The sequence below is a fragment of the Lemur catta genome, chromosome 7, assembly GCF_020740605.2.
Source record: "Lemur catta isolate mLemCat1 chromosome 7, mLemCat1.pri, whole genome shotgun sequence".
Classification (NCBI taxonomy): domain Eukaryota; kingdom Metazoa; phylum Chordata; class Mammalia; order Primates; family Lemuridae; genus Lemur; species Lemur catta.
Window position 1 is genome coordinate 82,639,014 of NC_059134.1, and position 26,850 is coordinate 82,665,863.

Sequence of the window (26,850 nt, forward strand, 5' to 3'; positions counted from 1 at the left end):
AGGACGAGATGAGGCTAGTTTCTCCATTCCCCAAACTAGGTAGGTTTTTTGAAGAATGCCAAAGCAGGCAGAATATATGGCTGGAAATCTTTACATTTTTCATGGATACTTTCAAAAAAGGAATTTCCTTTTAAAAATATGGCCTAATAGTTTTGAATTAGAGAGGAGGATTAGACAGCCCAGAGCAAATGAAATTTCTCAAAAGCTATCCATCAGGCCCACAGACATAAACTGATGTGTCTTTAAATCTAGCAGAAAGGTAAGATGCAGTTCCTTTTGTCTTTGTTCCTGAAGCTTGTGTTGACTCTCCACTCTCATAATGTCTTTACCATTTCCCCCAAGGGGACCACAGAAGGAAGAGAGCCTTGGATCTTACTCAGATCAATGCAAGGGTGACCCAGGGACCCGTGGCAGAGAAAAAAGGTAAGAGACTCCTTCAAAGTCTGTGAGGGATGACAAACATGCTCCTATCTGAGTCCTGAAACAACGGTAGGAGGATAGTGAGAGGTGAGAGGGGTAGCTCTCCCAGGACACTTTTCAAAGGTGAGCAGCTCTCTTTACAGGTTTGCTGCTCCTGCGGTTAAATGCACATCTGCAAACCCAGAACGCAGGATGTCATCGGGGAAAGATGATGCACTTTGTATCATGCTCACTGCCCTTGTCTACTTTCAAATAAGTTTCTCTCTTAAGAAGATAAAGAAGCTAGCGTTGGTTTAGCTCTTACCATGTGCTAGGAAGTTTACATATTTATTTATTTGTTTTTCATAGCAATCCTGTGCAGTACTATAACTGCAATTTCCACATGAGGAAACTGAGGCTTGAAGAAGTTAAGAGATTTACCCAAAGACAAAGGATTTAAGCCTGAGTCCATCAGATGCCAAGGCCCATGCCTCTTCCTTGACATCACTCCAGCAGGCTGGACGAGGCAGGTGAAGTTTTCTTCTTTTTCTCATTGCAGGCCGGCTCTTTCTAGCTCTATGCCTATTACCAGACCTACCTTTCTGGAAAAATGAGGTGGCATCCCCATTGATGCCTGAATGTCCATCTTTGGTGAGCTTTGTGTAAAGTGTGGCCTTCTGCCTTCCCTACAGGCAAATCACGCATGGGAGGGGACACATATCTGTCTCAAATGCCTTGATATGACTGTGTATACCAGGTCACTTTCCTCCTGAATTATATGGCTGTCAAGAAATAAGTTCTATGAGAAGAAACCAGAACTTGGGGGAAGGATACACATGAACAGGCTGGGGTAGAGTTGTGTATTAGTCAGGCTTCCCCAGAGACACAGAGCCAATGGGTGGGTGGGTGCGTGTGTGAGAGAGAGAGAAAGAGAGAGACAGAGAGAGAAATATTTAAGGAATTGGGTAATGAGATTTTAGAGCTTGGCAAATGCAGAATCTGATGGGGAAGGCCGGCATCATGGAAGCTCAGGAAAGAGCTGCAGTTCAAGTCCAAAGGCCATCAGGCTGGAGAGCCAGCAAGAGCCAATGCTGCAGCACAAGTGCAAAATACCGTCTATTGCAGAGTTCTTCTTGCTCAAGGTGTTCTATTCAGGTTTTCTGCTGTTTGGATGAGGCCACCCACAGTATGGACAACAATCTGCTTTACTCAAAGTCTACAGAGTTACATGTAAATCTCATCCAAAACACCCTCACAGAAATATCAAGAATAATATTTGACCAAAAATCTGGGACCATGGCCCAGCCAAGTTAACACATAAAATTAACCACCACAAGCAAGGAGAGGCAATAGGACGGGTGTCATCTCAGTGTGTCTCCTGGGACAAGGCCCTGGAGGAAGTAAGACCTGCACAGTTTCTCTTCTCCACATCATTTTCCTGCTTCCCCCAGAATCCCTGCTCTTATGAAACTGAGGAAATGTGTAGATAAAGCATTCAGGATATTTGCTGGGAAAGAGAGCAGCCACTTGGCAAAGGGTGATGGAAAAATGTTTTAAAGATGGGAGATCGTGGACTGTGTGTCTACACTGGCAGAAATGATTCCACTAGAGAGGGGAGAGGGGGTGATTCAAGAGGAACAGGCAAGGTCAAAGGAACTAAGACTCCTGGAGGAGCCCTTAGTAGAATCACAGGACCTCAGGCTAGAAGGTGCTTCTGAGTCCCCAGTCTTTCTACCCAGCAGAACGTCAAGGTGAAACACCACAGGTAAGGCTACTCAGCTAGTTAATGGCACAACCAAGAACCCCAGTCTTAGTAATGACTTACTGTTCATTGAGCACTTACTATGTGCCAGGATTTACTATACAGAAAAGGAAACTGGGGCTCAGAGAAATAAGTTGTCCAAAGTTATGCAACAACCAGGGATTAGAGCTGGGATACAAACCTGACAATGTCTAATTCAGAAATCTAAACATTTATTCTCCATACTAGATAGCCTTCTGGCCAAGGCACCCCACACTCTGCAGGTGCGAGTCACTGAGTCCCTGGAACTCCTCATCTATCGCCACTTATGACCTTCTCTGAGAGAACTGAAATGTCCTAACCTCTTGGAAGGCAGTTCAGACAGCAGGTGACTCTGTCTGTATCAGTGACACACAGCCACAGAGCATCTCAAAGTAGGAGATAAGATGAAGACCAGCTCCTTTGAAGTCTACCAAGAACACCACATAGACAAACGTGCAGAGGCATGTGCACACACACACGTGACAGTGCTCACGAACAGCCGGCCCAGATTCTTGTGGCTCTGCAAGGAAAAGGGGCCCCCAGCAGGACATTCTACCATCACCTGCTAAAGACAAGCTGTTCCACCCCCCATGCAGAGCCCTGGAACTGGTACGCGATCAGACACACAGAAGCCTGTCTTCATTTTAGCAGCCAAATTGCCATCCAAAGAAAATCCTTCCCAGGACAACAGATTTCTTTGAGGAGAATATAAAAGGGTGGACAGGTGGTTTCCCATGGAAAGCGTCACCCGTAACTTCCTCTCCAGACTCCAGGCTGCCTGGTCAGGCCTGGAGAGGAAAAGACATGCTGGCTGAAAATAGAGACATTTTTGGAAGTGCAAATGTAACTTTTGAGTTGTTTTGGCATTTTGTTTCAATAAATAAAGGAAATTTCATGAGGAAGGTAAATGATGATGATGATGATGATGAAGCTACTACTTATTAAGCATAATAATGATGATAGCTACAATTTATTGATCACTTACTACACACTGGGAACTGTGCTTTACATGGTTTCTCTAATTTGATATTTGTACCAACTCTGTGACAAGTATTCTATTCACATTACCATTTTATAGTGGAGAAAATGGGGGCTCCAAAAGGTACATTCACTTCCCAAAGGACAGCTAGCTAGTAAGTGCAATAGCTGGGATTTAAAGCTGAGTCTACCTGACTCCAAAGCCTGTGCCCTTAATCAGTGTGTGTGTGTGTGTGTGTGTGTGTGTGTGTGTGTAGATGACCTAACATAAAAAGTAAAGCTCCCTGAGCAATTAACTCTCCAAGAAGCAAGAACTTCAGGACACAGACGGAAGTCAGACCCTCTCCTCTCCTTCTCCACAAACAGGTCCACACGCTTGAGGGTATGCAGGTGAGAGCACATGGCTCCCCTGTGTTCAAAGGGCAAAGGAGGGGGGCCTTTTCCAGACTTTCTCAGCTTTTCAGACATTAGTAAGATGTGGGTTCCCCAGTGCCCTCCCCAACTCCCTTCATGATACCCACCTCTGCTTCCTCTACACCCCCTCTAGTGGCTTCCATCATACTTAGACCGAAATCCCAAGTCCACCCCTTGGCCAGCAAGGCCCTGTGTTATCTGGCTCTGGCTCTCACCTCACCTTTTCTAATCCAAGTGTCCTTGTTCATGCCACTCTCCCCACACTGACCTGCCTAAGCATGTTCAGAGGCTTTGCCCTTGCTGTTCCCGCTGCCTGGAATGCCCTTCCTCAGGTTTTCATGTGGGTCACTTTATTCAGGTACCTTGCCTAAATGTCACCTTATCATAGAAGACGTCGATCACCCCCTCTCCAACAGCACCCCTCAACACCTCCACTCTCTAGCTGCTGAGCCTGCTTTATTAGTTCTCCACAGCTCTTAACACTACCTGATCATTCATTGTGTCTTTATACATTATTTTCTGTCCCAACAATTAGAGGAGGAGCTTCATGAGGGCAAGGAAGGTCCCCCTGGTGCTCAGCTCGGTCTTAGCATATTAAATAGCGCCTCACCAGTGCAGATGTCCAATCAGAGATGCCACATGCATGTACCAGTCCCCAGACTGTGTCCCCTTTCCCCAAATGAATTAAACAGGAATTCTCAGAAAAATGCCCATTTTCTTCCTCTTCCCAATCCTAACTATCTGCCTTTGTTTTTAACCAACATCACACCACTCACCCTAAGAAAAGCAAAATATCTCCAAGCTGATATTCTCAGGCTCACTAACTCCTGCTGTCGGAATGCGCCTGAGAGGCCATTGCTCCAAGCGCATTGCACAGGTTCGGGAGATGAGGCCAGGATAGGTAAGCAGCTTGCCTGAGGTACTATAGCTGGTTAGAGACCCAGCAAAGACTAAAATGCAGGTATTTTGCTTCTTATTCTAGTCTTTAATGAAGAATTAATTGTGTAACTTGTAAGAGGTGCAAAGATGACAAATAATTTAGTCTTAGTCCTTAGCACGTCCTCTGGGGGTAGAAAAAGAATCGGGAGTTTTCATGTTTTCCCATTTCCCAGTCCCTAAATCTGTAATCTCTTCTGGTTCTTCCCCAGACTCCTCAAATCTGCTCGCACAGATTCTCAAATCCCCTAGCACAGAAACCAATGACTGCTCTAGAACTAAAGATCTGGCCCCGTGGTGCACAGATACAGCAATATCCAAGGAACAGTTGTCGCTAGAGACCAGTGGGTAAGTTCTATAGTTGGGAAAAGGGCAGGCAGTTCAGACCCAGGGTCCACACTCTGATCTGGAAGGCAGGGGACATGATGGGCTGTGCTGGGGCCGACGCCACCCCCCTTCCCACTGGGACACGTCTCCAGTCTTTCACCCAAGAACCTGTCTTGTTTATCTAATGTTTACTTGACTTCATCTACATATGGTGGCAGAAAAGAGCAAAAAAAATGTCAAGAGCCCAAGCCAGGCCCAAACAGGATGGCCTGGGCAGAACAAGGAAAAATTAATCCAGAGCAACCATAACATCTCAAACTAACCAAATACGCAAGAAAAAAAAAAGGAGAAAGAGGATAGGGAAGATGGGGAGGGAGAAGAGCGGGCAAGGAAAAAAAGGGAAAAAGAAGGGGAGAAGGAGAAAGAGGATCCCTTGTCCAGCAAGTACAGTCAAAGAGTGCGTGACAGCTTTTCTCCATCCTGGTGTGGCGGAGCCGTCCCCCTAGTCTCCATCCTCTCCTTCTAGACTCATAGATGCCCCACTACAGACTACAGTTCCAAGGGTCCCGCGCAGCTGGGTGTTACCAGAGGACTTGATTCCGGCCAATGGGGTGTAAGTGAAATGTGCCACTTAAGGAGCTTTCCCTGCTCTTCTTCCTTGCCGCTTCCTGCAGGGGGAGCAGGCATGTGATAGCACATCAGTCACCTGCAGCCACGTGGTGAGGGAAGCACCCCAAGGATGGCAGAGCTGCAGGAAGGAAAGAGACTGGGGCAGCAACACTGCCGAGATCCTCAGCCAGCCGCAGCCCCTCTCCCTGGACTGCCACATCAGAGGGAAAGAAACCTCTCTCGTGTTTAAGCCACCGCATTCGGGAGTCTCCTGTTAGAGCGGCACCAACTCCCTAACAATGACGCCACACCTCTGAGCAGAACTTAACGTGCTTCCACACACTTTGTCCCACCCAGTCTTCCCCCAAGCCCCCTGTGATCTTCAGGGTAAGTGTTATCATCTTCATTTGGTAAATGAGATGCCCAGAAAGGCTTCATGAACTTGTCCAGGGACTAAATTTGGTAAACAGAAGTAAGACTAGACCCAGTTTCCTGACTCCTAACCAAGTGTTCTTTACTTTCTATGATTCCTGGCTCCCTTCCTCAGATGGAGAAAGTCCCAGTGGGATCAGTGACTAAGGCAACAAAGGAAGCAGGGGAAAGTGAGGAAGTGCCTGGGAGGCTGGCACGGTAAACAGCCCCGGGCTGATCCCGCTCTTGGAGCGCATCCTATTTGCAATGATTTAACCGGGTGTTTTCGAATGGGCTCTGATTCCAAAACATTTACATTCACCAGGAGGACTGAATATAATTACTTCCTTTTTGTCTCAAAAATTGCAAAAATTAGGGGATGTACAACAACCACAGAAGGAATTCAGGAGTGGAGGTGAGAATGGGGAAAGGGGGCCCAATCTGCAAAACCAGCGTGAGCCTTTTTAGCCACTGCAATGGGGAAAGCCTGCCATCGCCAGCTCTGTGATTAAAGCAACTGCAAATTAGTTTCAGCAAAGGTCTTTCCCCTTAAATTGAAAAGCACCGTGTAATGGAATTTCATAGGCACCGCTTTGGAAATGACTTCATACCTCACTCTGTTCAGAGCTGAGAGGCGGCCACATGCCATGAATCATAAGAGGCTGAGGCTCTCGTGGGGCTGCTGGACCATCCTCTGGCTTCCACATCTAGAAATTCACAGACACCTCACCCTGTCCCTTAACCTGGGAAGGGAATTATTCCACTCAGCGCACTGGACTCGCTGCTGCATGATTAGTAGTCTTCCCTTCCCCTAGCCCAGGCTAGTCACCTGCAAACCATGCTTTGTACCAGTCAGGCTCCCAGGGGTGGCTAACTGCAAATGGATTGCCCAGGTACACGCATTTTAAATAAAAGGCTTTGAATGGCTATGAGATTTGGGGAATCCAGTAAGATTTCCAGTGAGGAAGTCAAGCTGACAACGATGTATACTGAATGACACAGTTTTCACTGACCACCTTAGCTTTCTTGGGGGCACTCTTAGTGACTATGGGACTCATCATTCCAAACTGTTGGCAGCTTTTCAGTAAATCAAGCAGGTTGCATTTCAGTGTCAAGCCTGATTGACTAATATTTCCAGACAGCCCAAATGATCCATCCATTTATGGAAGGAGAATGTATTAGCACCTACTCTGCGCCAGACACTGTGCCAGGCCCTGGGTTACAGCAGTGAGCGGGACTATGAGTCATGGCTCTCATGGAGCTTTCGATCAAATGATGGAGCCAAGTCATGTTCAAGTAATACAATGAATGTAAAATTGCAATTATGACAATGCTGTACTAGTAAGCGTTCCTGAGAGAGCCCAGAGGAGGAGAATTAGACCTGGTCTGGGCATGTGGAAGACAGCCCTGAAGAAGTGACCCCTGAGCTGAAACTAAAAGGCACGGAAGAGCTAACCAAACAGAGAGAGCAGGGCAGATAGTGAGGCAGAGGGCACAGCATGGGCAAAGCCCTACGGGGGCAGCTGCGGGGTAAGGTCAGGGCTTGTGGACAGTAAGCTTAGTGAGGAAGGGAGGCTGGGGAAGGGCCAGATCCTGTGGGGCCTCCCAGGAGTTTTGTCTTTGTTTGAAATGCAAAGTGCATGCCATGGAAAAGTTGCAGGTGGGAGTGAGGGTGGAGAGACGGTCTCATCCGATTGGAAGATGTCTCTGGCTGCAGCATGGAAGTCACACTGGAGCAGGGGGACCATTAGCTGTTTGCCAAAAGCCCATTATGGAAAGTAGCTGTTTAAAGCCTTGCCTGCCCTGGGAGTGACCTGCCACACTCAGAATCACAAGGTCAATGGCACAGCCAACTCAGGTGTGCAGAGCACTGGTCTCCTACCCCAAAGTTCTTTCCCCTACAGCACCACCTAGTAGCAGTATAATTTGCAAGGTGTGAAGCTGTCACCTGAGCAGCAGGTCGGTAAGCCAGGCAGCACAACCCTTCACCCCTCTGGGAACCACCCCTGGACACAGGCGACAGCACTGATGGTAACTCCAAGACTGGGCTCATCAGCAGCACCCACCTGGTGGCCTCTTTCCAACTCTGTCTACGTACCCTCCGCCTATGACAGAAGTTCAATTACATGCTCTTAAAAACAATAATAATGATTAAAAAATTGAACCTCCAGTTACTATGCGCTTACGTATTGGTGATGAGGAAGACAGCAGGTTACCCAACGGACCAAACTGTCTGAATATACTCCAAGAACTAGGGCTCAACTTTTGTGGTGATTTATTTACTTAAGAGTTAAAGTACATTGTGCTCATTTTGTCATTTCACATTTGCTAATTGTTTAATTAAAATATCTACCTAAGAGTATTAATTTTTAAACTGTTATCAATGTTTTTGTATTTATTACGACCCTGTTGAAACCATGCCACACAGATACAGCACACCCAGAGACCTGCCCCTTCCCCTCTGCCCAATCTACCAGTGGCTCACGTGCCCACCATCCCTTTGCTTCAGTTAGAAATTCAATTAGCCGATGTGGTGGCACCCACCTGTAATCCCAGCTGCTCAAGAGGCTGAGGCCAAAGGATCGCTTGAGCCCAGGAGTTTCAGGTTGCTGTGAGCTATGACCATGCCACTGCACTCTAGCCCAGGCTACAGAGTGAGACCCTCTTTAAAAAAAAAAAAAAAAAAAAAAAATTCATCATTATGCTACCCAGAAGGGGGTGCTCATGAGCTCAACAGCAGCCTTGAACCACATCAGCATGGATTTGATTATTGTGTTAAAAATCAGGGCTAGGCAAGAGAGATGATCCTTGACTGGGAGACAATGGCAGGGGGAGGGACAAAAAGGCAGGCCCCTGTGTACCCACGGTGGCAACCAGCCTTGAAGGCTTCAGGTGCCAGTAAGGTGAGGTGCCAAATCTCAGGTTCTAGTGTATCCTAGGCTTGTCCTTGGTTTATCAGTGTGGCAGGGAATGACACATGTTCAACAATCTCCCTTTCCTTTTCCTCCAGAGAACACAGCTACCCAACCTTTCCAGCCACCCCTTCAGTGAGGTGAGGCCATGTGACTTCTGCCCAGCAAAGCATGGAAAGTGATGTGTGACACTTCCAGGCCTGGCCCATGAAAACCTCCCGCAGAATTCTCCTGCTCTATATCCCCATCTCTCTGACGAATGGATAAGGCTCCACTGATTTAGAGAAGCAGTTCTCAACCAGGGGCCATTTTGTCCCCCTCCCTCAGGGACATTTGGCCATGTCTGGAGACATCTTTGGTTGTCACAACTGGAAGTATGTCCCACTGGCCTCTAGGGGGTAGAGGCCAGGGATGCAGCTAAACATCCTGTAACGTACAGGACAGCCCCCACAACAAAGAATCCTCTAGTCCCCAAATGTCAAAAGTGTTGCTGTTGAGAAATCTAACCTTGTGGCAGGGCCACAAGTGGGTTCTGGAATGACTGCATGGAACAGAATGCCATACACACACACACATGCACACATACATACACACATGCACACATACACACATGCATGGACTTGCATTAGCCAGTGATTTCAACAAGAAATAAACTTTCATTGTGTTAAGTCACTGAGTCATTATAGCAGCTAACATTATTTTCTGTAACAAATACAGCTGACAGAGGTTAGTCTTTCTGTGGAGGACAAGTATGCCCTAGCAACAGAGCTGTGTCACTTGACAGGTACTATGAAGATTTCTGGAATAATGAAGTGAAGGGCAACGGATGCCTGTCCCTGTCCCTCAAGCCTGTGGTCCCCAATCCCCGGGCCGCAGCCTGGTACCGATTCTCGGCCTGTTAGGAACTGGGCCACACCTTGCTGCCTGAGCTCCCCCACCACCAGCACCACCACCCAGTCTACAGAGAAATTGTCTTCCATGAAACCAGTCCCTGATGCCAAAAAGGTTGGGGACCACTGCCTTAAGTCACGAGGCCCATGAGACAATGGGGTGAATGAGGTCAAGGACATGGTGGATGTTTCAGAGCTCTCTCACTCTTAATGACCAGAGGCAGCACCTTTGCAGAGAAACTTAGCAACTCAGCCCAAGAACACAACAGGAACCCAACACCTGTCCAGGAGAAACACAAGAACAGCCTCTTTCCTCTTTCCTTCACCCTCTTTTGTGTGACAGGGACAGCTGACAATACTCAGTAAGGTCCTTTTAGTGTATGGTCTGGTCTTGCTGTGACTAATAAGATGATAGGTTGTATATATCCTCTTTATGGTTGTTCATTATATCACCCTAACATAAAGTAATTTAATTTCAGTGGGATAATTAGGGTATTTCTAATCTAACTGATAGTCTGAATGAAATGAGATTCTCAGAGGGAGATTTGTGTATCAGGAGACTGCTGACCTCCGGCCCCAATTTTCACACAATGTATTAATGTGACAGCCCGGCTTCCCAGCCACACTGCTGTATCCGTATATTTCTGAGCCTGTGGGTTATAGAACACAACCGCAAATGCGATTACTTTACTGATAATGGGATTTCCTTGGGCTCAAGGAAACAGATCATGCTATTTTAACAGAGGCCTTCAGACTGACAGAGTATCCATATGTTAACTTGAGTCCTCAGACGCAAATGCACCAAAGAGGGACTGTGGCCCTGTGTGGGGTCTTGGAGCTGCAGCTTCACAGGAGAAATAAAGAGCAAGCCCTGGGAGGTGTCTGCCTGCCTGGACAGCTCCGGGCCGCCCCAGCAGGGACAACCACACACTGGCTGAGGGCCACAGGAAGACTGCCTGGCTCTTACCTGCTCCCTCGGGGAGGCTGCAGGAAGGATCTGCTCATTAAGCCTGAGATGGAAGGACAGGCACAGAGACACTGCTGGACAAAAGAAGCAACAGAGGCCGGCACAGGTCACACCAGCATTCTGAGCAAGCAGGGGAGCAAATGACCTCCAGCCTGCTCCCCTGTCCCCAAACATGCCCCCAGGGGCAGACCCAGCTCACCTCTGTCCTGCACACTGGCCCCAGACCCTCTCATTATAGCCACTCTTTAACACTAGTCAGTGGAAGCAGGATGCTGGCTCTTCCGAAAATCTGCTACTAAAAACACTCCCCATCATTCATTCATCCATTGAGAGTGCACATGTGCCAAGCGCTGGTCAGGGCCAAAACAGGCAAAGCCTATTTCTAGGCTTTCTATTCTTTTGGTTTTACTGCCCAAGCCTTCTTGGCAAATTTCCTTTAAATTCCTTTTAGAATTTAATGTGAGAAAGAAAGAAAAGTATTTCTCTGGGAAAAAAATAGCATGCTTTCTTTTATCAGATAATGAGAATTATGCAGCTCATCTTGTTCCCCTTGTTTTCTTGGGTACCAGGAAGCTCAGAGATTAATGTCATGCACAGTTGTGACAGCAGCATTAGATTAGTGTTTTGTGTCTTTTTCCTTCTTATTTTCTATTTTCTTATTTTTCAATTTTTAGTGAAAAGGCATTATTTAAATGCACCATATTTGGCAAGGCATTTTCAAGTTCAATTTGAGAAGAGTATATTTTATTTTTTAAAATAAGCAAAGACAGAAGCATTGGCTTACAAAAGGCCACTGTTAATCCTTAAGTAAGTATTTCCTGAGTGCCCATTATTAACTAACATCTGCTCAGCATACAGCACAGATCCTATGCCAAGTATTTTGTATCTCACAACAGCCCTCCCAGGTAACTACTACTACCATCCCCATCAATGGCTTTTTTTTTTTTTTTTTTTTTTTTTTGAGACAGAGTCTTGCTCTGTCGCCCTGGCTAGAGTGCAGTGGCATCATCATAGCTCACTACAACGTCAAACTCCTGGGCTCAAGCAATCCTCCTGCCTCAGCCTCCCAAGTAGCCGGGACTACAGGCGCATGCCACCACACCTGGCTAATTTTTTCTATTTTTAGTACGTCAGAGTCTCACTCTTGTTCAGGCTGGTCTTGAACTCCTGAGCTCAAGCGATCCTCCCACCATGGCCCTGCAGAGTGCTAGAATTACAGGCATGAGCCAGGGTGCCCGGCCTGCCCTTTTAACCACTGCTTCTCAGCATACGCAACATACTATGCCAGGCAACAGGAATGCATGTGACATGTGTTGGGGGCCTCTTCTAGGCTGCCTGACACTTCTGAGCCCCTCTTTAAACTCCAGCTGTTGGTGCAGCAGACAGCCTAGGCAGGCATGACCTGCCACAGCACCTGGTCTTGGCACTATGAAGAATCTTTTGCTTTCTGCCTGGGAGTGTCTCAGTCCAGCCTTATGGGAGATTTGCAGGAATCTGCTCAATGATTCTGATAGTTCACACACTTGGTAGAGAGAGGGAGTTAACACCACACGAAGCAAGCGGCCAGTGGAGGATGGTTCTGGTCAATAGATGCTCCCCATTTCTGTCCTCTGGGCAGAGAATCCTGAGGCCCATTCTATCCGGCTCCTCAGTGGAATTTAGCCCCTGGGGCCCACACTGTCAATCAGTTTTGTAACATTCCCCCATTCTTGTTCTTTGGGATCAATTTCTAAAACAAGCTACATGCATGCAAGATCTCACCTCTGTTTTGGGGGAAAATCAAGGCTAAGACACTACAGTTCCTAGCTTGAAGAGTTCAGATTAGGGTGACATGTCATTTTAAGAGGAAAAACTCAGTAACAATGTATAAAAATTTATGATGAAGTAGCCAGAAGACTGACTGAAGCTATAAAAATATAAGAGTGTGGAGAAAGTGGAAAAAGTAGGAAATTACAATAAAGTTTTATTGGAACATGGCCACACATTCATTTATGTGCTGTCCATGGTTGCTTCCCTACTTTAATAGAGTTGATTGAGTAGTTGCAATAGAGACCTATGGCCCACAGAGCCTAAACTATTAATATTTACTCTCTGGCTGTTTACTGAAAAAGTCTGTGAAATCCTAAAGTAGAAAATCCGGAATCCTATGGAACACAGAGAAGGGGCACAAACCCCATTTGAGGGGTGGTGGTTGGGATAGTCAGAAGAAGGTAGGATGAGTCAGACTGTTGAAGAACATGAGCAGGAGGATTACAGAGGCAGTAGTTGAGCTGAGGGCACAGAGGAGCGCGCAGCGTGCTGCCTGGGAGGAACCGCAGGTAGCCCACAGTTGCAGGAGAGGAAGGAACTGCAGCAACAGTGATGAAACATGAGGCTCCGGGCAGAGATTTCCTTCTCATCTCTGTTGCTGGGTTATTTCTCTCATCCTAGGATATTTCCTTCAGTAGCCAAAGGTGCTATAACAAAGAGTAACCCCAGAGCCTGGTGTGTCCCTTCTATTGGACAGAGTTTGCATGAAGTTTGTCAGATTTATGTTCTGATGAGCGGTGGGAGCCACTGCTCCTGAAACAACCCTCTCTGCATCTGGGCATTCCTGACATTAAACACCCACCCCTTTGCCTGCCTTGGGATATGCCAGCTCCTGTCTTCTGTTCCTGCTGCTGCTAAATCAGCCACAGCCGAGTTGTCATCATCACAGTCAGACCCACTGGGTGGTCTGATGATGTCTGCCCTGTAGGCCTGCCCGTATGGTTTCCTGGCACGAGCACCCAGTAATGTGTGGCAAGAACAATCATGGGAGGCTGAGACCTGCCACGTGGCCCTACGAGAAACGGCATGGTCTGATTGTGAGTTACTTTGTTTAGTTCTTTCAAGAAACACTCACTGAAGACAAAATACATGCTAGGCAAGGTAATACACTCAGGATATATAAATGATTAAGGCACGGTTCTGCCCTCAAAGGGCTACAGCCTAATGCGGGGGATGTACAGGTAAATTAGCCCCACACTCCAATGGGTAAATGCTGCCCAGCCTATGGTTCCTTGAGTCAAGCGATGGGGTGAGGAAAGGAACAGCTCTGCCTGTGGGAAAGTCAGGGAAGGCTTCAAGGGAGAGAAAATGCTCAAATAGCTTCCCCACAAGGTCCTGGGGGCGATGCAGTCCAGGCACGTGCAGAGCCGAGAAGCTGTGAATCACACGTGTCACCTGGGGAAATGCTCAGAGTGATGGTTTGCTCACCTGAGCATTACCAGACTTCCACACACATCTGTCTGATTTTCAAAGAACTCCAAGGCGCTCAAATGCCTTAAGCTAAAACACATTTTAGGATCTCAAGGGGCGCCAGGTTCATTGCCACAAACATCAGTTGCTACTGACTGATAGATGAAGAAACAACAGTTAGTAGACCTTTCTGGTTGACGGATTTCAGATAAACCCATTTTTACCATGCCCATATGGAACCAAGAAAGTGGATCTAAACATCTGCACAGGGCCAGGCTACCTACTCCCTAGGTAAGCAGGCCAGCACCCACCCTCTGCAAGCTTTGGCTTTCTCTGGAGCTTGGCAACACATTGAGCAAAGTGACACCTGTCAAAGAGCACATGGGCTTCTCCAGTGTGGGTTTCTTGTTTTCTGCATGTGAATACTCCATATTGCTTTAGAGCGTGATGCTACTGCTGCAGAATCCAGTATCAGGTGTTGCTCCCCTCTAGCTCTCCTCAGAGACTTACTGACTAGCTCCAGGGGTAGTGAGGATGTAACCCAGCATATGACACAGGAATAGTATTAATTCTATAACGGCCATCATTCTTTGATTGCTTACCATGTGCCAGGCACTGTGTTAAGGGATTTATTAATATAAACATCATTCCAGTTAGCCCTCACAAGAAAAGACTCATTCACTCTTTTAAACAAATGAGGAAACTGAGGCAAAGAAAGGATAAGTTCCTTGGGTCACACAATCAGTGACAGAGCAGGGAATAGAAGCCACGTCTGTCTGGTTCCATCCCATGCTTTTTAACTACTAAGCAGTGCTGCTACCTACAGATAAAGAAAGCAGACTTGCTTTTATTTATTTAAAGAAGACTCTCTTTGCTACCAAGTGAAAAGAAAATGTGGACTTAATCATGCTTTTCACTTGAAAAAAGAAAAACAGGCAGATATTAATTAAATCAGTAACCATCTACTTACTGACCCTCTTTCCAAAGTACCAGATCAGGGCACTGAGGTGAAGAGAGACCTAAAATAAACCTGGCATGGGCCACCCTAGAGTGGGTGGCCTAGAGAGTCTGGAATAACCACTAGTTCAGCAACATAAGACAAACGTATGCTCCTTCCAGCGCCTTTTCAGAACACCCACCAGGGACACTACTTCTGCAGAGAAAGGGATGTGACACAAGCCAGCCTCTCTCCACAGGCAGGTCATTTGCCTGCTTGCTCTCAGCCCCTATCCTGCCCTTCCATGCTCTGCTTTTATTTTAGGAGTACTAGGATCCCCACATACTCCCCTGTAGCTGGCTTCTGGTTTAGTTCTAGCAGCCAGGAGACGTTGGGGGAAGTTTGGGAGGCAGGAGGAGAGGACAAGAGGACTCTTCCTTCTTCCAGCTCAGTCAGCAATCCTCCAGCAGTAGTCAGCCATGGGCTCCAGCTTCCTACAACAGCTGGTAACCACTCCCTCCATCCCAGCCCCAGCACTTCACATCCTCTCCTCATTCCAAGCACTGGCGCGGCACAGCCCTTCCTCCAGGGTTCCAGCACCCTCCAGGCTCCCATTCTCCATAGTTCTGGGCTCTGGAAATATTACTTCCTCTCTGTTGTTCCCCCCAATCCTGAAAGTAAGATTTTCTGCAGTTGCTAATCTCTGCATTATATTATTGTCCCCTTTTTGCTCTTTGAGTCCTTCTAACACCCGTGTTGCCAAATCCCTGCATTAAATTCCTTCTGTTTGAAAGACCTAGAGAGGTTTCTGTTTCCCTGACTGGACTCCAAATGACAGGCTCCATACGTCTATATCCATAATTGTTAGAAAAGGTATTTCCGGGACTTTCACTGATTCCTCCTCACCATCCTAATTTTCCTACCTTGAGCACACTTCCCTAGCTTCAGTCCTAACTAGTAATAAACTCTATAGTTTACTGATCCCTTATTATTAATATGTACTTTGCAAACATCATTACTCTTATTAAGAGTAATGATGATTTATCATGCCTAACACAGGGAGAGCTACACAATATTTTAAATATATTAATTGAAAATCCTAAGGCTGAAGTTACACAGCTGTTAAAGGGAGCAAGTCTGAGTCAGAACGGAGGCACCTCTGACACTGGCCAACACTCTTCACTTTCCTGCATCCTCTCTCCTCTCCTTGTGCAAAGGCCTGGTCTGGGCTCTTTGATCTGTGCTTTCCTACCTCTTTCCTTGTCTCTCATTCCTTCTCTCTTTCTATTAGCTGAATAAAATGTCTACCTTTTAAAAGAGGCCCCCTACTTCCTGCCTTCAAAGGGACTAAGTTCTGACTACTTGGTTCCTGAAGATGGGAGTTCTTTTCTACTGTCTCAGACCTCGCTAGCAGTCTGGCCTTATCCCAGCAACTCAGCTATCTCCCACAGTCCTTTTTCTCATTGACTCAGCCCACTTCCCTTACCTCTCCCCTCTCCCACTTATAGATCTTTCTCCATGTGGTCTAGCATTCTGCTATTTGTATGGCAGGGAGATCTGGTGCCAACTCCCCTCGGATGGAGGTGCAGGCCCTGAGAGGTAAAGTATGAGAAGATATTAAAAGCTTAGTAAACATCCTAAGGGAATCTGCTTTAATAATTATTTAGGCACAAACTACAGTGACCACATCAATGGCTGACATGCAAATACATACCTAGTAGAGGATATTCCAAAATAGTCTCATCTCCCAAGGAGCCTTAAGATTTCCCTAACAATACCTGTTTATACTCTTGACTGGTTTGGTGAACTATTTTTTAATAAGCAATGTGAAGGTAAATTTCAGTCCCCAAAAGACAGAACATAAACATAACTTGTAGAACAAACTGATGATGCCAAGTTGCTGGCATCGAGATGCCCATTTTAATTGTTTCAGATTTAGCAGTCAAGGGGCTAAGATGGAAATGGAGGAAACCAACATTGATTTTTTTAGAAGAAAGAAGAACAGTTAACATTTACTAAATATGCACATTTTGTCAAGCACTGTAGTCAGAGCTTCATGCACCTTATCTCATTTAATCCTCATAACAATCCTCTGAGGACGATTCTAGTATTGTTACTGTCTCCATGTTACAGATGAGGCAACTGAGTCTTCAGCAGATTAAGAAACTGGTTCCCCAGGCGTGGCTGGAGGAGGCAGGTGTCACCTGACAGTTTCTCCCTGGGGGCTGCACCCTTAACCACCACACCACCTGTCTCTCCTTGCTGGCCAGTCCCCCGTTCCCGCCTAGCACATCTTTTTTTCAGCAGTTTGGCCCTGAATACACTTCAGGATAAGTTCCTCCGTTGTGATAAACAGGGCCCACGATCTCTGACAGCTGTTCCCCGCTCTTCATCATCATCTGAAACAATCAGTAAGCATTAGAGAGTACTTTTCCCTTTACAAAGGTGATAATTAGATAACAAGCTGAGATTAAAGTAATTACAGTTAGACAGCTGGCGAGGCAGCACAGTCATGTTGAAATATTGTTGGTACTTCAGCATCTGGTTCTAATAACAGCATAGGCTAAAGGATTTTACATTAATTACAGAACATAATTTAATATAAACATATTTAATTACAATTGATGAGCGATAAACTGTTCAAGAATGACTTAACCCCTTCCGCGTGTCAAAGTGATGGGAACTTTGGGCGGGCAGCGGCCTGTTCTGCTGTCTTTCTCGCCCTCCCCCGCGTCCTGCACACCTCCCTGGCGCCCTCTCCTGGAGGAAGCCACCTCCAAGAAGGAATGTTCTAGGTAAGGATGTTGCTCGTCGACAATCCCATGGGTGTTTGGCGCGTGTACAGTGCTGACCACCCTTGGAAGGCCAGGAGAAAAGAAGGCTACAGGGTGCCCCAGGCTGGGGTGAATCTCTGTGGCCTGAACAGCTGCTCTTCCTCTCATTGTCCGGCTCCGGTGACATGAGGCAATTTCCCCACTCCCGGCCTGGCCTTCCCCACCTTCTCACACCTTTATGGGGTGCTGGCTTTGCTTCTACCAGTCCAAGAGCAACCTATTAAAAAATCCTTAGATCTCTTAGAAATGGTTTAAAGGTAAATTCATTTTCTTTAGAAAATCATGACTATAAAGTTCTTGGGCACAACAGTCAAAGTATTTTCACAGCTTAAGAGTCCATGTGTAATAACTGGAAACTTTTGTCTGAGACAGGACATTATTCTGCCAGGCATTCTTCCCTACATGCTGCCAACTCTTACCCCTACCCCCAATACTGGCAGAAACTGACCTTGGGTGAAGCAGTTTATAACAAATTATGACCATATAGATACAGTCTGCACCGGATAAAGGATTCAACCATTATTAACTGCACATTATCTTTCCAGAAGCCTCTTTATGAATGGGAGACAGTCAAAAGCCACAGAAGCCAAACATCACTAGGTCTCAATTGTATTGAGGTAACTCAAGAGTCAACCCAAAAAGGGTACAAGGCTGACCCTTCCTAAGAAAGAGTGGGTAGCTCTGAGGGAGCTGGAAAATTCACAGCCGAGTTTCCCTATGTGAAAAATGATGGGAAATTACAAATAACCTCAGATAGTTTTTACCTTCTGCTATAGATTTCAAAGTATAAAACATACATTCTTCTAAAAGCACAAATGAAGGTTGAAAGAGGCAGTTTACTATTCATCAGTAAGCAAGCATGACCTACTTCTAGAGGAATTACTGAAAGTTATAAATAATGTAAAATTAGTGTAAAGATTCAGGACCACATAGCACACGAGAGAAACAGGCACTCTCAAAAATGAAAGTTGTTTTATACATATCCTTTAGAAAAAAGAAGAAATTTAAATTGCCTAACATAGCAAATCTGCAATCTGAGTGAGAACTAAAAGGTACTTTTTGCAGATTAAGCACACCTATGGAAAGCATGGAGGCACAGGAAGGGAAAGTAACCAATAAAGTATTTGACATTTAGAAAGTTACCACTGTCTCTCAAATTTAAAACTTGTGTATGTCAGGGGACACTAGCAAAAAGGTACAAAGATAACCCATAGAATGGGAGAAGATATTTACAAATCATATATATAAGGGCCTAGTATCCAGAATATATAAGGAACTCTTACATCTCAATAATAAAAAGATAAATAACCCAATTAAAAATAGGTAAAGGATTTGAATAGATGTTTTTCCAAAGAAGATATACCAAAGTCCAACGAGTACATGAAAAGATGCATTAGTCATCAGGGAAATGTAAATCAAAACCAGAATCAGATGCCACTTCATGGACACCCAGGATGGTTACAATCAAACAGATAATAACAAGTGTCCATGAGGATGTGGAGAAATCAGAGCCTTCATACTTTGCTAATGGGAATACAAATGGCACAGCCACTCGAAAACAGTTTGACAGTTCCTCAAAAAGTTGAAGTTACTACATGACCTAGCAATTCCATTCTAGGTATATACCCAAAAAGAATTGAAAACATGTCCACACAAAAACTTGTGCACAAAATGTTCACAGCAGCATTATTCAGAACAGCCAAAAAGTAGAAACAATCCAAAAGTCCACGAACTGAATAAAGAAAATGTGGCATATTCATACAATGGAATGTTATTCACTCACATAAAGGTTGATACATGCTACAACATGGATGAACCCTGAAAACATCATGCTAAGTGGAAGAAGCCAGACACAAAAGACTACATGTTGAATGATTCCATTTACATGAAATGTCCAGAATAGGCAAATCCATAGAGACAAATTAGATTAGTGGTTGCCAGAGGATGGGGAGAGAGGACAATTGAAAGTGACTGCTAACAGACATAGTGTTTTTTTTTTGGGGGGGGGGGAGATGATAGAAATGTTCTGGAATTAGTGGTGATAGCTATTCAACACTGAGAATATACTAAAAACCACTGAATTGTATACTTCAAAATGGTTAAAATACTGTATTGTATGTTATAATTTTATCTAAAAAAAAAAAAGCTACCAATCTGGATAACTAGAGCCTAATTCCACTAGGGAAACCTGGGAGCCCATGTAAAGTCTGCACCTCAGAATTATCTCAAGCAAGAGCAGAGGAAGCTGGGGGGTTAATACACAACCCCCATCAGTCAGTAATTGAAGACTGCTTCTTGGGGCATTAATTCTTGGCACTTCTAGCCTGCCTGCAAAAGGGGCTCTGGTGGCCAGAGAAAGTCCTTCGGCAAAGTGCTGACAGTTGAGAGTCAGGCCAATGTGCTCCTAAAGGGTATAAGCAAAAAAGTTCAGGCAGTGCACTGACCATCTCTGCTACCCTCTCATAGCATCGTCTTGGGATGAAATAAGAAAGTCTATGTAAAATGCATCATAGCGCTAGACACAGAGAAAGCTCTCGCTAAATATGAGTTATTTTTACATCAGACTCTGTGAGGTTACACAATTTGGTTAAAACTGCACAGCTAATGCAAGGTGGAGCTAGGATTTACACAGATCTCTATATGACACAATCTTTCATATAGAGAATTATACTGACCAAATATACACTAAGCAATCTCGCAAACCTGCCGATCAGATGGCAATCGTGTCACCACAGCATTCAGAGGATGTAATAAACATCTTTACATCTGCACTCTCTCCTCCCCCTCATGTGCCCTCTGCGGGGGAAGCAGCTGCTTTTCTCCCGAAAAAGCCTTGAGGGTTGATGTTAATGTCTGCTCAAGTTGCACAGGGTCTGAACATTATGTGGTTTGCTGTGCAGGGGCTTATTTGAGATTCAAAGCCTACACATTTGCTGACAATTTAGTGCAAAGGACCAAGACACATGAACACCTGAGACTGCAGGAGCAACAGGGCAACACATTCCTCACTCACATGTGAGCTCTCCTGTTCTCGTCTGGAATAGTCTGGCGCTCAGTCAGCTCAACAAAAGAGGCACAGTAGCCGAGGCAGACAGGGGGAATCTCTTCCCAGAATGCTCTACAGGAACTCACAACCGAGGCCATGCCTGAGGGCCAAAGTGAGGATGTGGGGCTACAGACCCAAGCCTACCTGACGAGGTAGTGGTTGACAGCAGTGTCGAAGTAGCTGTAGTGCACGGCATTGTTCACGTGGCCGTACTGGTCATTGTCCTGCCACCTCATCTGGATGGGTAAGAAGTGCCCATAGGCCTCATGGTGCTGACAACAATCCTCAACCCGGTGGTTCTTTGATGATGTAACCAAGGAACGGGCTTTCCTAGGAAACCACCTCAACACCCAAGAGGTCATCGTTACTAATTGTGGCGTTGAAGAGAGTACCTCTGAGAAAAAAAAAGCAACAGTGGGTAAGAATGTTCTTTAGAAATCATGATTTTAGTTTTACAAAGGCAACTGCATTAAACTTTGGCCACTAGTTTCAAAAGGAAATTACATTTTTTTCCTAAGAAATAAGTCTTCCCGTATAATCCAAGTCCTTTTCACAAACCTATTTACTGTTTTAAAGGACTCCTTACCGAAAAGGTATCGGCACACACTGCCAGGAACAGGTGAAGGCTTTGTTTGAGTCTGACTAGTGAGGATTTAAAGTATGTTTGTGTGGAGGTCTTCTATTCCACAAAGTATTTTCAAGGAGAGTACTGTTTTTGATGGAATCTATAAAACTACTAAGAGTATAAAGACAGAGCTTAGGCAACCAGTACAAAATAAAATGTTTTACAGAAAACATTATCAACTGGGCCTACCGACTATAAGGGTTTTTTTAAAACTATATTAATTTTTTTAGAACAAACATCACTCCGTATAGAAATTTTTTAAAATATGCATAAACACAAGGAAGAAAATCCAACAACTGAATGATAATCACTATTAACACTTTCATGTGCCATTATTCTAGTCTTATATCTGTGAATACATTTTTAAATGGGATCACACCGTATGTGCTGCTTTAGAATCTCTTGTACTTAATAGTAGATCACTAATATGTTTAAATATTCTTCAACATCATTTCTAACTTTGAATTCCATTATATTCCACTGCAATGAAGCACCACAATTTATCAAATTCCCTATTGCTGCATATTTAGGATTTTGATTCCAGTTTTGGTCATGGGATGGAAATTTTAACAAATAAATCTTCCCACATATTCCTAATTATTTTCTTAGGATAAATTCCTCGAAGCAGAATTGCTGGGTCAAAAGGGAAATGAAATGTTAAGGCTTTTGATATAAATGAATGCCCTCCAGAAGGGTGGTACCAATTTATCCCCTCCCCACCAGTGTATGAGCAAGCCAATTTCCCTGTCAATTTTAAAATGCTTCGTCAATTTGACTGTTTTCTCATTTCCATACAAATTTAATAAAATGTGCTAAGTGGAAAGATGACTGTTGCTACTAGCTATGATGGAATAACTAGTATCAAATTAACTCCTCTACTTGAGAACAACTATAAAAACTAGATAAAAATGTAAAAGAAGAGCTGTTGGAAGGTATCAGGAAATAATCGAGGCAGCAGGGCTCTACAGGCTGCAACCCTGGGGACAGAGTGACTCACTGAGGTGAGCTTTGCATTTGCCTCTGCTCTTTCTCATCGGGGTATTTGCCAGTTCACTGTATGCGGAGTAAAGGCTGAAGACATAGCAGCAACCTACAGCTTCTGATGCTCTTGCAGTGCTGGAAAAGGGGACAAAAATTGAAAGGCCAACATCCTGGAGGACAGTGAGCTGCCTAATACAACTTCCCCTCAAGGCCTAACCTTCCCCTGCTTTGACTAGGACAGAGAAAGCAACAGAAAGCAACTGCTGTAAGGCTAAATGTCTAAGAAAATAGGAATCCCATAATGCTGAGGATGCAAAAATTAGTTTTCAGGGCTGTCAAAGAGGAAGGCAAAAACCCCAGACTTTCAGTTGGGACCCGAGAAGGGCTACTCCTTTAGAGTGAGGACAAACCTTAAATGGACCAGCTCCTGAGCAAGATTATCTGCCCATATCACTCGTCAGCCAGTAGAACACTAAATTATCTCCGGAGGAAATACTAAAGTTTGGTATTCAACCAAAAACTACAAGGCCTACCAGGAAATTAGTACAAATGATCAAAACCGAAAAAAAATTTTAAAAAGACAATAAAACAGTCCCACAGATTCAGACTTAGATTTTAAAATAACTATGATTAACATGCATCACAGATACAGGGCTAATATCCATTCCCAATACATAAGGAGCTCTAAGATTGAGGGAGAGAGATCAAAATTGCAATAGAGAAATAAGCAAAAGTGACAAGCAGACAATTCACAAAGAAAGATTTTCATATGCTCTTTAAACACATAAAAAGATTAACATCACTCATAAGAGAAATGCAAATTATTAATATAACTACGCTGAGATACCATTTTTCAATTATCAGATTGGTAAACATTCCAAAATTTGACAGTACATTGTCTTGATAAGGCCATGCATGAGGAAAGAGACACTCTCATATATTGTTGGTAGGAATGTCCTCAACATTATGGGATATCTGACAATATCTAACAAAATCACAAGTTTACCCCCAACTCACATCTAAGAATGTACCTTGGAGATATACCTTCAACAATAAAAAAATACCTGTGGAGAAGGTACATCACTAGTTGTAATGAAAAATACTGGGAAAAAACAAACATAGTAGACTGGGTGAATAAACTAGGGCACAGTCATACAATGGAGTACTTAGCAGCTGTAAATAAAAACTAAAGATGTGATATGGAAAGATTTCCAGATATCTATCTGTTGCCAACCAAAAAAATAAAAGTGCAAAAAAGCATAGACAGTATGCTATTTTTGTGTAAAAAAGAAAAGAAAATCACATAAATGTATTTATTTATATTTACAAAAAGAAACCTAGGAAGATTACACCGAAAACTAATGAGAGTGCATTACCAAGGTAGACAGGATGAGGAAAGGAGCTTAACACTCCTCTGAATATATCTATTTGTGTAACTGGGGGTTTTGGAACCACCTAAATGTTTCATATGCTCACACAAAATGACGATGGTAGTGATGATGATAATGATGATGTTAAAATAATAATGATGGGGGGAACCCAAAGTGGAATATAAACAGAAATAAATAAACCTAAGTATATTTCAAATGAATAACATAATCACACTGAAGGGGAAAAATATTACTATTTTTGACTATACACTCTCAGTCTAAAGCCACAAAGATCTGTTAACAAATATTGAACAACCGTTAGTAGGCTTTTTTTTAAACAGTGGTGGGTTTAGCAATTCTCAATGTGCTTTCTGTGAATCTAAGCCTGGGCAAATGAATAAATTCAATGAGGACAGTGTGACCAGATAGTGTGAGGCTTCTGCCCTGGAGAAGAGACCTACAAATATACTAAGGAGAAAGACTGAAATGAACCTTCTGGTGTTAGACTGGATTTGGCAGTACCAATGTGAACTCATCGATTAGAGAGAGAGATAGAGTCAGAGATTTCCTAGCCTTGTTAAGCCTAACACACTGGCACTCCAGTAGCAAAATGAGCACACTTAATGCCCAGACTTTAATTTCTAAATACCACTCTTCACAAAAAGGAATCAGGCCTCCTTCATACTGGTTCCAACATTGGGGCAGAGAAAGAAAAAGATGATCCTGGAACATCTTTTCATGCCAGAAAGCAAAGAAATGCTCCAAGAATGATGAGGCAGCCCCAAAGTTCACAGGTGGGCTCCCAGTGGCTACATCTGGAACATTTGAGCATCAAACTTAAAGATGAGATCAATTTAATTAAATAAGAATTCCTGCATCTTACTAAATTAATAAATGGAGATGAAAGAAAAGTTATTCTTTACATAAGTATGCCAAGTAATAGAGGTAGAAAGGATAATGAATTTAGAAAATCATCATTATCATCATTATGCAAACATTAGAAGAATAACTGATTCAGTCAACAATCATCAATGGATGCTAAAATATAGTGGGTAAAAGTTTGATGAGGAACAGAATATTTAAATTGTCTCAAAGTATCTCCCCACAAATTATTTATTAATGAATAATAGTAACTTTCTGGTAGAGCACACTAGCAGACACTTCCATACCCACGTTATCAAAGCCAGTATCACTAATCATGAATCACATGAACATCATGTGCCTCCCAACACGACGGACTGAGGAAGACACAATACTGCCTTTATGTTAGTCCTGCCAAAAACGCATTATCTGAATCTAATCATGATGAAACATCAGACAAATGAAAGTTGAGGAAAACTCTATGAAGTAACTGTTCTGTACTCTTTGAAAATATCAAGATCATGAAAGACAAATATACAGGCTGAAGAACTATTCCAATTAAGGGTGACTAAACAGACATGACAACTAAATGCAACGTGTGATCCTGGATTACATACTGGACGTAAGTCATAGGGAAAAAATATGTAGCTATAAGGGACATTATTGAAATAATTGATAAAATTTGAATTTAGACTATGGATCAGATAATAATAGTATTGTATCAAAGGAAATCAGAATGCTTTCTCCACAAAATATGAAGGATTGTTGAGCTAAAGACAATTAAGACTCAGAGGAGCTCTTTGCTTCCTCTCTCTGGCTAAAAGCAGGGCAGAGATTTACGAAAACAAAAGGTCTTTTTACCTTCTACACTCCCCTCCTCCCTGTGCCCCCCACCCCCTAAAGACAGGATGTAAATTCTCCTTTATTACAGACAGCACTTACCAGGTCAGAGACAGTGTCAGAAGAATCTGGGGGCAAACTCCGCTCCTTCCCACAGGTTTCCTGCCTTTGGAAGCTTGAGACTGCTTTCCTCTGTGTCCTGTCACTTCTCTGAAATGTACAGCTCTTCATTGAAAATCTTACATAAGCCAGGACTCTAAGCCACGACTTTTAAGTAACTTTTCTCCCTCATGGTATGCACTGTATGGGTTAATAAACTTTCTAGTTTTTCTTTTGTTAATCTGCCTTTTGTTACAGGAGTCTGTTCCAACAACTAACTTATGAGGATTGAGAAAAAAGTTATATTTACTCCCCTTTAGTATCAGTATTAAACTTCCTAATTTTGATAGTTATACTATGGTTACATAAGAAAAATTTCTTGTTTTAGTAAATACAAACTGAAGAATTTAGGAACAGAGAGTTATGATATCTGCAACATCCTGTCAAATGGTTCAGAAAGAAATAACATGCGTGTGTTGGGGGGAATACACGTGCAGAGAGGGGAGGATGGTAAAACTAATGGAGGAGGAAGGAACTCAGGAAATTTTACCCCCAAATATGACTCCCTGTTATAAAGAGTATTGTCAACAGAAAATAATTCAATCAACAAAGTTGTGCTATAGTTTGGTTTCTTTGACCCCACCAAATCTCATGTGGAAATCTGATCCCCAGTGTTGGAGGTGGGGCCTAATGGGAGGTGTTTGGGTCATGGGAGCAGATGCTTCATGAATGGCTTTGTGCTGTCCTTGAGATAATGAATGAGTTCTCATTCTGTTCATATCTTCCAGAACTGGTTGTTAAAAGGAGTCTGGCTTCCCCCTCCCCTCTCTTGTTTTCTCTGGCCAAGTGCTCTCCACACAGGTGGTTCTCCTTCGGCCGTGAGTGGAAGCAGCCTGAAACTCTCACCAGAAACAGATGCTTGTTGTACAACCTGTAGAACCATGAGCCAAATAACCTCTTTTCTTTATAAATTACCCAGCCTCAGGTATTCTTTTATAGCAACACAAACAGACTAAGACAAGGTGTAAATAATCTATGAGTTAAATAAGAAATCACAAGGGAAATAAGACAATATTTCCAAAAGAATGATAATGAAAATATGAATACAAAAACTGTGAGATCAGTTAATCTGTGCTTAGAGAAAATATAATGGTTAAATAAAAATCTAAGGATGGAAATCAATGACCTAAGGATCCATCTCAAGAATCACGAAAGAGAACAGCAAATTAAACTTAAAAAAAAGTAAAAAAGAGCAATGATAAAGAATAAAGACAAAAATCGTGAGATAGAAAAATATATATAACAGAGTAAAGGTAGGTAAACTTCTTCTATAAAGGGACAAAGGTAAATATTTTAGACTTTGTGGGTCATAAAATCTGTCACAACTAATCAAATTTGCCATTTACGTATAA

The 26,850-nt window shown here is 43.7% G+C and overlaps 1 protein-coding gene across 2 annotated transcripts in view; it reads right to left on the reverse strand.

Moving 5' to 3' along the window:
- The window catches only part of LOC123642556, a 100,666-nt gene that overhangs the window by 65,999 nt on the left and 7,817 nt on the right, over positions 1–26,850 (reverse strand). The window contains exons 1-2 of one of the 2 annotated variants that reach the window (XM_045557735.1): positions 25,442–25,490; positions 20,807–21,056 (exon numbers count right to left, since the gene is read on the reverse strand). In XM_045557735.1, the coding sequence (XP_045413691.1) occupies positions 20,807–21,024 (218 nt within the window). In that variant the 5' untranslated portion in view covers positions 21,025–21,056; positions 25,442–25,490. Of the gene's footprint in view, positions 1–20,806; positions 21,057–25,441; positions 25,491–26,850 lie in introns of those variants that run through there. The other variant, XM_045557734.1, reaches the window with a different exon arrangement.